The 15,538-nt window shown below is 47.8% G+C and overlaps 1 protein-coding gene across 7 annotated transcripts in view; it reads right to left on the bottom strand.

Moving 5' to 3' along the window:
* Positions 1-15,538, bottom strand: part of MAP3K14 (mitogen-activated protein kinase kinase kinase 14) — a 105,557-nt gene that overhangs the window by 49,077 nt on the left and 40,942 nt on the right. For all 7 annotated transcript variants that reach the window (XM_084804357.1, XM_084804355.1, XM_084804359.1 and 4 more), the window contains 4 exons: positions 14,507-14,636; positions 12,392-12,523; positions 12,086-12,190; positions 7,655-7,818 (listed from right to left, as the gene is read on the bottom strand). In XM_084804357.1, coding sequence (XP_084660483.1) covers positions 7,655-7,818; positions 12,086-12,190; positions 12,392-12,523; positions 14,507-14,636 — 531 coding nt within the window. The remainder of the gene's footprint in view (positions 1-7,654; positions 7,819-12,085; positions 12,191-12,391; positions 12,524-14,506; positions 14,637-15,538) is intronic.

The following is a 15,538-nucleotide window of genomic DNA, read 5'->3' as shown; positions in this document are numbered from 1 at the left end:
TGATTTTATGGGTCTTCTTCTCCTGATTCTTTGGTCCCAGCCCCAAAGATGCAGTGGGGCACTTATTGCAGGACTTGGTCAGTTTGACTGAGGGTTTGGTGGGGGTAGGAGCAGATCCGAGAGTTCCCTCAAGGTCTTCCCTAGAGCTCAAGGCTAACACCAATGCCATCTGCAGGGCTATCTTGCCAGTTGGCAGAGGTTGTGCCATGGATAATTTCACAGGAGACCTGGACGAACCAGCAGAGAGATTGTCAGCCCCAGCTTGGTGCAAAGAGATGATGAAGTGGCCAGTTTAGTGCTGTCCCGTCTGCGGTTGTTAAGGCCTGCTCCCACAACAGGGCACAAAGGCAAGCCATTCAACTTCTTCAGGCCTCTTCAGTAAAAGCCTGGCAGTGTGTGGCTTCTGTAATACGATGTCCCTCACCCAGGCAAAGGAAACACAGGCAGTAACTCTCGGTTGGTGGTATTTTCCCACTGACATGTGCCCATTGGAAGAGTTAGAGGCCCCAATGGAGGACCATGCCCGGGCACTACCAGGCCCGCACTGCAACATGGGCCTGAGCCCATGGAGGAGCCTGCTGGGGTCCCAGCCCCTCAGGAAGAGGGGGAGCCTGCCACAGAGGAGGAGGCTGAGCAACCCCCAAGTCCCAGGAAGCAACAGCACCAGAGGAGGCAGGCCCAACCTTGACGAAGTGCCAGGCTGCAGCAGCGGTCTACTCAGGGGGAAAGGGGCTCCTCACAAGCAGAAGGTCCTCCTCATGAGAAAGACTTTCTGCAACTGAAGTGAATAACTGCAGCTAAGGCTTGGGTGGGGCTCTGTCAGCTCCAGGATAAAAAGCCCAGTAAAGGCTTACAGAAGCTGCTGGAAACAACATCATGTTTGACCTGCCTGTGGACCCTGCCTTCCGCTTGGACTCTGCTCTGTCTGGATTTGACTACTCTCTTTGCATGACCCCTTTTGTCTGTACTGCCTGGCTTTGCTATCTGCTTCTTCAGATCTGACCAGGGCTGTTTGCGGATTCTGGTTCGGCTTGCTTGCATCTTCAGCCGCTGACGCACCAGACCTAGCCCAACCTCAACACCCAGTGGGGAAATAGGACAGTTTGTTTCCAGCCCCTCAATTTGCACAATGGAGGAAAGAGAACCAGGCCGTGAGAGATCAGGTGCCCCAGCTCACAGTATCTCTTACCGCACTGCAGGCTCAGCTGGACCAATGTAGGGTCCAGCCAGCACTTCCACCTTTGCCTCCCATATGGAGGTCTGGTGGCTCCGCCCAAGAAGTCTGATGGGTCTCCAGATCGGTTTCCCCAAATTCTGGTTCAATGTAAACTATACATGCAACTTCGCCCTGAGAGTTTCCCAAATGGCCAAGTTTGAGTGTGGTTTATAAGTCTTCCAACAGCTTCGGCAGCCAAATGGACAACTCCTTACCTGTTGCAATCCAGCCCTTTCCTTGCTGAATTTCCAGGTTTTGTCAGGCAGCTCCATGATGCCTATGAGGATCACCAGAAGGCAGAAACTGCGAACAGGCAGATTTGACGTCCTCCGCAAGGGAAAGAGTCATTGTCTTCATATGTGAACTCCTTCTGGCTTTTGGCGCTGGAATGAGGCTGCGCTCATGAACTAATTCCAGGAGGGTTTGGACAACAACATCCTGGATGAACTAAGCCAGGTAGAGAGACCAACTCCATTACCAGACTTGATTCAGGTCTGCCTTAGGATAGTCAGTTGCATAGAAAGCTGGTGTTCTGCGCCCTGCCTGACTGCACACCGCGGAATTGCTAACCCAACCTTCAATACCCACATTGTACCTCAGCTTCTCGATGCCATCCAAAGAGTGAAGGCAACTGTGGGATGCCTGCCCCCACCTGTCTCCAGAGGAAAAGGACCAGTGGTGTCAATCCGGTCTTGGTATGTACTGTGGAAAGGCTGGACAATATAACCGACACTGCCCGGAAAAAAGGTCATCTCCCATGGTCCTGGGAAATGAAACCTTCCAGGCCTTGCTAGGGGCATAGGCCTGGGTTGGTAAACTCCTACCCGACCCTACCACCCTGACTAGGTACCCTGCTGTCAGTTGACCCTAGCTCACAGTCAAGACACTCTGGTGCTGTAGATCTGGGTGATACTGGATTCAAGGGCCTTGAGCAACTTTATGGACTGGGAATTTGCCATCCAACACTATATCCCAGTTTGTCCCCTGGATGTTCCAGTGATGGTGGAAACCCCTGACAGCCAGCAGTAAACCTCAGGACCCATGACAGCAATGGTGCCATTGACCCTGGAGTTTCAGGGATACACTGAGCAAATCCAGTTCTATTTGGCTGCAGTGCCCCATTTTCCAATGGTATTGGGTATGGCCTGGCTGTCTTTGCACAATCCACACATCACGTGGTCAAGGGGCAAGGTGGTATTTTCCTCTGAACACTGTGGGAGCCACTGTTGGCTTGAGAACACAGGCTCTGTCTCCACAGGCATCAGTTCCCACAACACAACTTTGCACCAAATACCAGGACTTTTAGGATGTCTTTTGTAAAAAGGAAACAGACAAACAACTCCCACACCATCCCTATAACTGTGCCACAAACTTGGAATCAGGAGCCCAGATTCCAGTGGGGTGGATTTATTCGCTGTCAGAGCCAGAACTCGCAGCTCACAGGGACTTCCTATACAAAAGGGGGTTCATCCAGCCCTTCACTTCCCCAGGTACAGCCCCAGTGTTATTTGTAAAAAAAGAAATGTGGAGCATTCTAGCTGCCTAACTATTGAGCCTTGAATAAAACCACAATTTGCTATTTGTACCCATTGCCCCTTATTCCTAAACTGCTACAGTGACTGCAAACTGCAATTATCTGTGTTGCGCATACAATCTAGTCTGTGTAAGTGCTGGGACCGAGTGGAAGACTGCCTTCCAGACACAGTATGGACAATATGAGTACACAGTTATGCCATTTGGACTTCGTAATGCCTCTGCAGTCTTCCAACTTTTTATGAATGATGTCTCAGAACCCCTCCTTCAACATAGAATCGTATCACAGAATCATAGAATAGTAGGGTTGGAAGGGGCCTACAAGGCCATCGAGTCCAACCCCCTGCTCAATGCAGGAATCCAAGTCAGAGCATCCCTGACAGATGGCTGTCCAGCCTCGTCTTGAAGGCCTCCAGTGTGGGAGAGCCCACCACCTCCCAAGAGAATTGGTGCCATTACCGTATTGCTCTAACAGTCAGGACGGTTTTCCTGATGTTCAGTCAGAATCTGGCTTCCTGTCACTTGAGCCTATGATTCCGTGTCCTGCACACTGGGATGATCAAGAAGAGATCCTGGCCTTCCTCTCTGGGACAAGCTTTCAAGTGCTTGAAGAGCGCTATCCTATCTCCCCTCAGTCTTCTCAAGGCTAAACAGGCCCAGTTCTTTCAGTCTCTCCTCATAGGGCTTTGTTTCCAGTCCCCTGATCATCTTTGTTGCCCTCCTCTGAACCCTCTCCAGTTTGTCTGCATCCTTCTGAAAGTGTGGTGCCCAGAACTGGACACAGTACTCCAGATGAGGCCTAACCAGTGCTGAGTAGAGGGGAACTAGTACTTCCCGCAATTTGGAAGCGAGGTTTCTATGAATGCAGCCCAAAAGAGCATTTGCCTTTTTTGCAGCCACATCACATTCTTGGCTCATATTCAGCTTGTGATCGACAACAATTCCAAGATCCTTCTCGCTTGTAGTGTGGTTGAGCCATGTATCCCCCATCTTGTAACTGTGCATTTGGTTTCTTTTTCCTAGCTGCAGAACTTGGCATTTATCCCTATTAAACTGCATTCTGTTGTTTTCTGCCCAGCGCTCCAGTCTATCCAGATCACTTTGAATCCCGCCCAATTTTGTGTCATCTGCAAATTTGATCAGCATTCCCTGCACCTCCTCCTCCAAGTCATTAACACAAATGTGGAAGAGCACTGGGCCCAGGACTGAGCCCTGCGGCACCCCACTCGTTCCCTCTCCCCAGTTTGAGAAGGTCCCACTGATAAGCACTCTTTGAGTCTGATTCTGTAGCCAACTGTGGATCCACCGGATCATTGTTTCATCTAGCCCACTTTGAGCTAGTTTGCTCATCAGGATATCATGGGGCACTTTGTCGAAAGCTTTGCTGAAGTCGAGGTATATGATGTCCACAGCATTCCCACGGTCCACAAGGGAGGTGACTTGATCAAAATATAAGATCAGATTCGTCTGGCAGGATTTGTTCTTGACAAATCCATGTTGGCTTCGAGTAATCACGGCATTATTTTCAAGGTGCTTCCAGATGGATTGCTGTATCATCTGCTCCAGAATTTTCCCAGGGATTGATATCAGACTGACTGGTCTGTAGTTCCCAGGTTCCCCCTTTTTACCCTTTTAGAAGTTAGGGACAACATTAGCCCTCCTCCAGTCATCTGGCACTTCACCCGTCCTCCATGATTTCTCAAAGAGAATAGACAGCGGCTCTGAGAGTTCTTCTGCCAGTTCCTTTATTACTCTAGGATGCAGTTCATCTGGCCCTGGAGATTTGAACTCATTCAAAGTAATAAGGTGTTCCTTGACCATATGCCTATCAATCTCAAGCTACAATCCTGCCCCTTCAGCCTGTGCTTTGCCTTTTCCAGGAGGGTCACAGACCCTCTTTTGGGAGAAGACTGAGCCAAAGTAGAAATTGAATCCATCCAATGGACATCCAGATGCCCTTCGTGTTCAAGGCTGATACCTCCAACATTGCCGCCAGGGCTGTTTTCTTCCAACTGTGCCAACTGGATGGGGGGGGGGGTTGCCTTGCACCTACTATTCATGGAAGCTCACCTCCATGGAGCAGAACTACACTGTCTAGGATAAAGAACTCTTAACCATCAAAGCAGCATTCGAAAACTGGTGGCACCGCTTAGAGGGCGCTGCACATCCTGTTCAGGTAAGCACGGACCATCAAAACTTAGAATACCCTCAGAGTGCCCAGAAACTTAACCATGACAGGTCCAATGGTCCCTCTTCTCTTCTTGTTTCAATTTCAAAGTGACATACATCCCCAGCTCTCACAACAGACAAGCTGATGCTCTGTCCTGAAAATGAGAGTATACTATATCTAAGAATGAGGAACCTGTGCCCACAGTCCGGAGACCCAAGAATTTTGTAGTAGTAGTAAGACCTTCACCCTTGACCAATCAACTATGTCAACAGCAGACACACAACCCCTTTGGCTAAACTCAACTACAGGAAATTTCCATTTCCAGGCCCACTGAGGGTTACCCCTATACTGTTCGAGATGGGCTGCTGTGCCACCAGGGCCACCCCTACGTACCTCCAGGGCCTCTTTGGGCAGAACTGTTTAAACTGTGCCATGGCAGTCAAGACCAAAGACACTTTGGTCTTTACAAAACCCTGCACCTGGTCACCCGGATTTCTGGTGGCCCTGAATCTATGCAGATGTGGAAAGCTATGTGAGGACTTGCAACACCTGTCACGCAGCAAAAGACAATCCACGCAAACCAGCTGGCTTGGTATATCCCTTGCAGACTCCCGCGTGCCCTTGTGTTGAGTGCCAAGCCTCTAGTCAACTTTGTAGTCACACAGCAAAGATGACCTCTTAGTAGACAGCTTTTATTATGCAAGCCACAGCCAGATCAACAGCACTTCAAGTTAAAGGTGTAATCCACATGCAGCAACACAATGCTAAGTTTTCTAGTCAATTTTGCACAACACTAATTAGACTAATTTTGCACAACACTAATTAGACTAATTTTGAAGGCAAAAGGAGAAGGGGGCGGCAGAGGATAAGATGGCTAGATAGCATCACTGATGCAATGAATATGAACTTGAGCATGCTCTGGGAGAGAGCGGAGGACCAGAAGGCCTGGCATGCTATGGTCCATGGGGTCATGAAGAGTCAGACACGACTTAACAATTGAACAACAAATTAGACTACAAGAAGCTACCTTTGATGAATGCACCATGAGAGAAAGCTGCATGAAAACTGGTGCCAGCCAACAATACAAAACTTGAGTAGCTTTTGCAGTCTTGCCCTCAGGGAGGGTCTTCCCCTAGGGACCTCTGTCACTCCCAGCTCCTCCCTCACCATAAGATCTTGCATTCCCATGGACTGAGAGATCTCGGGTTGGCTTTGATCCAACTGATTAGCTGGCATCTAAAAAGACCCCTCTCTGCCACTGTCACTCTGCCCTATCTCCTGTGACCTTGGTAGCTCCACCATCCCTTCTCCCTCTTCCTCATCTTACTCTGAATCTGTTCCCACGCCTTCCTGAAATGCTTCTGCAGAGATGTTGGGCCCAGTCCTTACACCTTGGAAGACCATCTTGATGGACTTCATCACAAACTTGCCAACCTCTGAGGGAAATACCACCATTATGGTTGTGGTGGAACTATTCTCAAAGATGGCCCATTACATCCCATGTAAGGGCATTCCATTGACCAAAGAAACCACACTTCTATTCATTCACCATGTGTTCTGCCTGCATAGCCTAACAGACAGCATGGTGTCCAACTGGGGCTCTCAGTCCAGTGCCTGGTTCTGGCAACCCCTGCTCACTCTCCTAGAGGTGAAGCTACACCTCTCTACAACCTACCACCCACAGTCAGATGTACAGACAGAGCAAACCAATGCCACTCTAGAGCAGACCTCCAATGCTACGTAAATTACCTAAGAAAGAGAGAATCCTTTCAGGATGCTGGACAAGGTTTTATTAGTAAAAACCCCCAACACATTTTGGCCTCTTTTTTTATTATAAGATCTTCTTTAAGGGGCTATAACAACAATAATAAAATGAGGTAGGACAACACAGAAATGCAATATATTAAAAATAAAAAACATTAATAAGGCACATTGCAAGAAGGCCTGTGCATAGAATTAATCATCACAAAACCTATAAAACATGCCACACTGCAAAACCCAAGGTGTCAGTGGGTGATTTGACAGCCGTCAGGGTCAAGCGTGGGCAAATTACTCACTAACAGCTCGGGAAAAGGGGAGCAGATCACCCACTGAACAACCTGGCCCTCAAGGTTTGAGGTGCTGAACTGACACTTGGAGGTTCCCCGCTTCTGTTGCACATTTGTCCAAGTCTCAAGCAAGTCCTTTTAATGCAGATGTGGCCTTCATCCACTTTGCCCAGCTCCCATTTGCAGTAACCAAGGCAGCATTTCCTGAGCGTAGTGTGGGGAGGGGGAAATTGACCAGTTATTTGATAAGGATGGAATATGGCTCTGCTGGGCTTAAACAAAGTAAGGTGGAGAAGATGAAACTGCCAGGGATATTGACAACAGGGGAACATGCCTGTGGAGCTACATAGCAGACACAAGTGGACTTGCAATGCTGAGCAGTTGCGCAAGAGCAACAATTGAAAAATAAAAAATACGACAATATTTGCGCACATTTCAAGACGCCACAAAATTAAAAATTGTGCAAACTGCAATTTGTGCAAATGGTGGGGTTTAGGAAAATTCAGAAATTTCCCAGAATACAAAAAAAAAAAATCCTATTCGATCCGCCCCCACTTACCAGATTGGACATGCTACAGAAATCCATCGGGTTTGAACAGAACAGATTTTCCAGTGACAAGACATCTCTACTAAGCAGGCTAGTCCACAAGGCAGGGTTTCCTGGTAGTTTACTAACATGCATTTTACCTTGAGACACAGAGGGTGATTGTAGTATCGGGTCCAAGGGTGACAACCATTCAGCAAATGCAGCATCATACAGCAGCTGCTCCAGATGTCTGCCTTGGAGTCGCAGCGCTTTCCCATCACCACTTCAGGGGCCAGGTGGGTCTCTGTACCAGGAACGTAATCCCCTGGAAGTGCAACACAGGAGATCTGCTCTCTAAGGTCTTGGTGGGGCCTCTTGCATGGAAGCAACCACGCTCAGACAATTCTTAAAAGATGCAAGGCTAGATGCGCAGTGTGGAACCAAACAAAGACCCAGTATAGCATAGTAAATAGAGTTAGATTTAATACTGGAGTAGAAGTGACTGGCAGGGGTGGGGGGCAGCTAACTTGGGCTCAAATGCCAGCTGAGCTATGAAACTCACTGAGGGGCCTCGGGCAAATCATAATCTCTTGGTCACAGGTTTGTTGCAATGATTAATTTTCTATATAGTTTGGTTTGGGTATTATGAAATTAATGTTTCCTCTGTATATACTGGTCAGTCTAACATCAAAAGGTCAAAAGTTCTGTTAACGGTTTACTAGGCTTTGGTACCATCACATCTGCAAAAGGCTACAGAGCAAGCAAGGAAGGAGCTTGAACAGATGTTTAAGAAGATAAGGAGCTAGCAACAAGGGTCTTGTTTACCTTGTGGTTTGGAAAGGTCTGTAATTTGCAAGACAGGTTTTGGTTCTGCAAAATGCAGAGGATTTGGATAAATGCATGCAGAGCTCAACAGAAGGAAATCGGGACAAAGATGAACCTTCTTGATTGGTGAGTTACAAGAGAACAGGGTAGATTTAATTTATAAAAAGTTGAAGCAAAAATGCCATTTTTAGAAAAGGGATAGAGGAAGGCTGACATAGTGAGAGGAAGGTTGGAAGGAAAGAAGAATCAGAAAGAGAAAGAAAACCAGAGAGCTGCTTAGGAGAAGCTGAATGCTTGGATATTGCTGGGAAAAAACATGAGACATAAGAACACAGTCTAGTTAGGAATTAGCTGGATGCATTTACACCCTGGTTTACCCTTATTTCTTTTTTCTCTTATGGTTTTTGTGTGTGTGTGTGTGTGTGTGTGTGTGTGTGTGTGAGAGAGAGAGAGAGAGAGAGAGATGTGTTTTGTAACCATTCAGATGTTAAAACCATCATCATCATCAGTAAACTTTTAAAATTGTGTTGTTAAACCTTGTGGTCTTCTTTCTTGTTGGATTACCCACCCTATGCCTAAAAATGAAACCCTACACTACCTAAAGGAATTTACAAGAGACCCAGAGGGTTTTAAGGCTGTTTGGTGGAGGCAGCTTGGGAAAATAAAACATTCGACCTAGCGGCATTGGAAAAATCATTGGCAGGGAAGGGCAAATTGGAGTGGAGCATTCTATTTGGCCCGGTCTCCCTTCTACTCATGGGCCACAGCATAGCTGGTCCTGTGACGTAACTGGCTGCCCCAGTACCATCCCCCCGAAGAGGTCAGAAAACTCTCCAGCAACCTAATCAAGAAAACAATAGCTCTCCCTCTCTCTTCTCTTATTAGGCTAGTCTTAAAGCCTTGCATATCACAGTGGGTTTTATGAGCACTTATTAGCACTGCATTATTAGGCATCAAAGCGCTAATAAGTGCAATTATTTTACTACAGCGAATTTGATTTCCCCCTCTCAGTTCCACTTGGTCCTTCAAGACCCTTACAACTGGGGTCTCCAATGAGGTGCTTGGCGTCCATAAGGCTCCCTGCCCTTCCTGATTTTTTAAAAAAGTTTAAAGATTTATTTAAATTAAAAAATATTAACTGGGAGGCAGGCATACTGCAAAGCAAAGTGCCAGCCTCCAAAGCTGCTTCATGTTTATTTCCAAGAATGAACTGCCCTGTTTGCCTTCTGGGAAATGGGTGTTTTGTGACTGGCCTCACCCACCATGTTATCCATTTTGTGAATGGAAAGCCTGTCTCACGGCAGCTGTTTTGTGAGGGCACCCATGATAGTGAGGGCATTCTCAAAATTCCAAACGTGTCCACAGACTCAAAAGGGTAGGGGACCCTTGCCATACACCCACAAACAGGTGTAGAAGCATGAGTGCAGAACAGGGAGCTTGTGGCTGATGAAGGCTTGTGTGTCCAAATATCAAGGTGAAGGGCAACACTGCCTTAATAGCATCAAGGCTAGTGCAGAAGGCAGCCTTTCCCAAGCAAAAAGGACTGCACTTCTGTATTTCAACTACTCTAATACTACAGTTTCAGGCACGCAAATGCAGAAGTAGCGGGTAGCGATATGCTCACACAGCCTCGCCAAACTGAAACTTGCCTTCCAGGATTCCCAAAGCAGAATTAGCAGAAAAGCACCCATGTGCCCCTCTGCAGCGGAGCCTCTTGCTTCAGACCGCTCTGTCTCTTTGACACCTTAGCAGAACGTCTCTGTTTCTCATGCAAAACAAGAGCTAGTTATCTGCCACAGAATACAGTATTGTGAGAACTGTGCATAGAGTTGGGTGCATTCTGCAACTCCATGTAAGTATAGAATGGGATAGTAGTTGCAGAATTCAGCTTCCTGGTAATCTCAGTTCTCTGAGAGCTGGTGTACTGTAGTGGCAAAGAGACAGACTTACAAATCAGGAAGCCATGAGTTCAAATCACGGCACCACGAGCTTGCTCAGCGTTCTTACGCAAGTCATCCTTCTCTCAGCCTTGATCCTTCATCTGCCGTAAGGGGATAATAATACTGGCCTACTTTAGGATGAGGTAGCGTATGTGAGGTGCTCTGAACATTCTAAAAGTACTGCATAAATGCTAAATATTGTTGTTGTTCTCCTTCTAAACAAAACAAGACAGGGCTACGGCTACAAGAATATGCTTGAAAGTATACAGATGTCTGATGAAACCTCAGAAGTCAGAGAAGGGGCTGAATAGGACTTCCAACAATGGGGAGGTGGGTTTTCCATGCCCTCCCCCTCTAATGGCTAGCAAAACCAGAATGAATTACACAGACTAGCTCAATTTGCACAATTTATACAAGCTGCAGAATCAATCTCTTCTGGCACAGAACGTAGAACGTCCGGGCACAGTATCTGCTTATTTTTCATACAGTCCTGATTATGCCTAAATATAACACTGAGGGAAACACAGTGGCATGATGTGGTTGGGGCTGTGATGGTGGTATCTCTCAACACAAGAGTGGCAACAGGCAGGGCAGGCAGACAGCCTCATTTTATTTATTTTCAGTATTTAAAATATAATGTGAGCAGTCCAAAACTGGACCTGGAGGGGTGTCTGTCAGGGCCCAGCTTCAGCGCTGCAGTGGGCCATGTCGGCTATAGCCCGATTTGGTCAGAAGTAGTCTGGAGGCGTTTGGGCCTGTGTCAGAATCAGCGTGTCAGAATCGATGTGGAGTGTCAGAATCGGCATGAGCTGCTCTCCGTCAGTGCTCCCAGAGCAGAGCCGGGGGGGGGGGGGGGGGGCACCCGACTCCCTGTCCACCGCTGGGCAGGCAGGGAGGCTGGCAGCTGTCCGTGAGAACGGGGCAGAGGTGAGGTGGGGTTTGCAGGAGGTCTCCTGGTTTGCAGAAGGGCTCCTCCAGGACTTAGACAAATTCCTGGAGGAAAAGGCTATCCATGGCTACTAGTCTTGATGGCTCTGTGCTACCTCCAGGACCAGAGGCAGTGAGCCTATGTGCACCAGTTGCTGGGGAACATGGGTGGGAGGCTGCTGTTGCGCTCATGCCCTGCTTGTGGGTCCCTGGTTGACAGCTGGTTGGCCACTGTGTGAACAGGATGTTGGACTAGATGGACCTTTGGTCTGATCCAGCCTCAGAGCTCTTCTTATGTTGAAATGTCACTGCTAGAGGGCTGAGAAGTGACACCTGGTTTAGACAGAGGCCTTGCTGAAAGGCTAAAGGCCCTTGGCTGTCAAGGGATCCAGAGGGGGGGTGTTACATCACACCTTCCCCTTTTAAGCTGATGCAAAGGCAAAGAGCCTTTGCTAGGAACACCTCGTTTTCCTTGCCTGAAGCCTTCTCTGTTTGGATCCATCATCATCTGGGCTTTTGCAGGCACTCTGCACATAGACTCTTCCTTAACTGGAACTTTGGATTGCGAAAGAGTTGCCATGAAAAGTGCTGTGAGGCTTTTCATAGACTTCAACTCTTGTTTGCTGTGGCTTGTGCGTCTTTGTTTGTCGTCAGCTCAGCGTACTGGCAGGCTGGGTTTGAGCTACGTCTTTTAGAATTTCCTCTGCCTGGACGCATGCAGTGTGGCGTTACCAATGTGAAAGCGGCGGCACAGAACTCCTTGTGTGTGGGGGGGTACCCTTCCCTTGGTCTTGATGAGGCTGGCCTCAACCATGTAGTCTGGAGTTATCAACAAAAGATTTAAAGTTGGACTAACTCTATGGGTGTGGTTTGTTTAGCCTGACACCTGCCATCATTTACCTGTCACCAAGTACTTCCCCACGCCATCTGGTTGAAGGTGAGCTGCATGACCAAAATCGCAGAGGACAGCATGACTTCTGTCACCAGATAGGACGATGTTGTCAGCTGGCAAAGAAAAAGTTGCAATGGTTTGCTTGCCATTAGGATCCAAGTATGCTGCAATGACAAGGCCTAGTTCTTCTCTTAAGTGGTCAACCTATGTCTGAACTGAAGCCCCAGCTGCCCTTTTGGGAGATGCAAGAGCCAATCCCACTCTAAGGTAAACTCCATGCTACCCAGAAGTCAGCTAGCTAACAGTGCACATACCTTTCACATCACCATGGAGAACACTGTGAGCATGAAGGTACTCCAAAGCCTCCAGCGCTTGGCCCAGATAATCAAGCGCTTTGTCCTCTGGTAAGCAGCCATGCTGCTTCAGCAGCTGACCAAGCGACCCACCTGCAAGGAAGAATTCCCACAGTTCATTGGAATTCAACCCGCTGTCCCCTTGAGGCGCCCAGAAACTACACCGAGGAGATCTCAAACTCCACCATAGTCAAGACAAAACACTGCATCAAAGACCCATACTTAAAGTACCACAGTATATAGACTGCTTATACATACAAAATGGTAAGCATCCCTTATGAATGATAAGCCTCTCTCCCTACCCTGAGCGCGATGAGTTCCCACTGTCTCCCCCTGCCTTCCCAGCACCATCCACTTTGTGAGCTGCTGTTGCTTGATACCCACCCCGGGATGATTGGAGGGATGCGTTGTGCAGTGGGCATTTGTAGCTCATGCTGCCCCACGCACTGATAGGTGCTGGGAAGGGAAGATACTGAAGCGGCTCACATGCTTAACTTCAGCTGGCGGTGGAAAGGGAAGCAGTGTAAGGGGAAAGGAGGAAGTGGCAGCAGCAGCTACAGCAATAGTAGCTGTACAGGTGGATTGATGGAGAGAGGAAGAAGAGTAGTGGGGCCCCTCACCAGTTCCAAGGTCAGGAGGGCAGCGGACCTTCCATGTGGCACTGCACTTTAGAGAGCACCCCACAACTGCAACACAACAGAGATGATCCCCCTCACGTCTCCTGGGATTGGAGCTAGAGAGTTGGACATGAGAACTGCCATTCACTTTGTACTAGACATCAGAGTATTTGCCACCAAAGTTCCCTGTGACAGGGCCCCATCCCTGCAGGGCAGGTAGTGGCAAGCATACATTCTGGCTGTCAGAAGAAGAGCCCTGGCAGATTAGGCCAAAGTCCTATGTAGCTCAGCATCTTGTTTCCCACAGTGGCTACCCAGATCCCTCTGGGAAGCCCACAAGCAGGGCAAGAAGCCCTGCTTTAAAGAAGCAAAACTGAACATTCCGCTCTTGCTCTACTAGAAATTCCAAGTATCCACCTTAAATCCCAAATGCAAATCTTCCATTATCTCCTAAAATCCAAGCCTCGTGGCTGACCTCTCTCTTTTACTTCTGATTGTTTCACTCCAAAAGTAAAGTGAAGAGGCCAACTTGTATTTTAGGAGCTAAAATGTAATGAAAAATAACAAATGACAGCTAGAGACAGGCAGCTAATTTCTAAGGTCAAGGAAGTTGGCTTGTTTTACTGATACAAAAATGTAGTACTACCTATAGTATCTATACACATTAAAGAGAGTTGGCAACATTTCATCACACTTGAGCGTGACCAGAAAACAGATCCCAGGACAGGGTTATGCAGGCAGTGGCTGACTTGTCTCCCATAGGGTATGGCAGGGCGAAAGAGTGGTGTTTTGGAAGCTGGCAACAGGGGGAGGAAGTTGCCATCCTCAGTTCCTGGGATGGGAGGGGTGAGGCCCCTCAGCTTTTCCACAGGCCCTGGAGGCCATGTTTGGCTTGTGTCAAGAAGGGGCAAGCCAGGGTTGGATAGGCAGGCCTGGCCCTGCCTCTTGTTCAGCTTGAGTCTCAGCGATGGGCAGGAGAATGGAAGTGGGGAAGGAAAAGTAAGGAAAGTGCTGGGACTCTTCATTTTCCTCTTCCTCCACATCAAACTTGGACCTTTAGCTAGGTTTAAACACGTTCAAGACGACGCTGGACAGCCATCTGTCAGGGATGCTCTGACTTGGATTCCTGCATTGAGCAGGGGGTTGGACTCGATGGCCTTGTAGGCCCCTTCCAACCCTGCTATTCTATGATTCTATGATTGTCAGCATAATGAGGATTGATCACACACTAGACATCTTGATATTTAATGGCCCCCTAAGAAGCTACCCAGAAGCCACAACAGGCCTCAAGTCAACTGAATCATGCCTTGCCTAGCTGCTCATCTGGTCATGCATTTTATTTCCAGATCAGGCCTTGTTACTTTGCACATTCAGTAGTCTATTGATCACTGCTGCTTCTCCTCAGTGAATAGTAGACTACTAATACTCATACCACTCTCTGTTGTCCTTGATCACATACCTTCCATTAGCTTCATAAAGATAGTCACCCACAGCCCTTCCTTCACTGCTCCATATAATGGGAGGACTTTGGCATGCATCACACCGGTGCATGTTGTTAACTCCTCTGCACGGAAGTGTTCGACTCGTACCTGGAGAGAGTAGAGTAAGGCAACATGGTTCAATCAATATAAAGGTTCTCTTTGACTTAAAGAGAAATAATGGCTGCCACACAGAATCACAAACTTCAAAAAACAGCATCATTCTAGCTCAATACCCTGCTTCTCCAAATGAAGTGAAGGGAAAAAAAACCAGGGACGGTTTGAGGCCTACAGAGGCAAAAGAAAAAAAGGTCAGGCTTAGAGGCCTGGAGTTTTTTGTTCAATTCCCTAGTTAAGTTTCATTTCTTCAGATCTGAAACTAGTACTTTTGGTTTTGAGGGAGGAGGGTATAAAAGGAGAGCGAGAGAGACAGCAAGAGCAGTCAGAAGACCAGAGCAGGAAGAAGCAGCCTAGAGGAGTCCAAAGACAGCTAGGGAAAGGAACTTGCATTTTGCAACTTTTATTTCTTTTAAGGCCTTTTGTATCACTCAGCTCTATTGTGTAAATACCTTTGGTTTTGATTGCTTGCTTTAATTTATCAGCAAACTTTTGTGGTTAACCCTGTGTCTAAAGGGTTATTCACCCCACATCTACTGCCTAAACTCCACATTATTGAGAAGGGGGAGTTTAAAAGAAGGAAGGTGGGACTCTTAAGGAGACAAGAAATCCTTAAGGAATTGCTCAGGGGGTCCAGGTCATAAGGGAACCGTGACACCCCCACAGGGGAGGAGAAGCTGTGTGGATAGGAAAGTGGAGGATCTGCAAGTTGAGAGGGAAACAGTCTTCAAGAAAGCCAAGAGACAGACAGCCCAGCAGAAAGGCAGCTGAGAAGCAGAAACCTAAGTGAAGAACAGATGAAAGAGTCAGAGGCTGGAGGAAAAGACCAGGAGAGAAGGCAGGGAATTGAGGAAAAAAGTGGACCATGGCAGGCAGGCAGGCAGGCATGCGGGGGG

The sequence above is a fragment of the Heloderma suspectum genome, chromosome 6, assembly GCF_057233095.1.
Source record: "Heloderma suspectum isolate Gila_16-S chromosome 6, 16-S_ref, whole genome shotgun sequence".
Lineage (NCBI taxonomy): Eukaryota > Metazoa > Chordata > Lepidosauria > Squamata > Helodermatidae > Heloderma > Heloderma suspectum.
The sequence above is the reverse complement of the archived record's forward strand: the minus strand, read 5'-3'. Positions and strand labels throughout refer to the sequence as shown.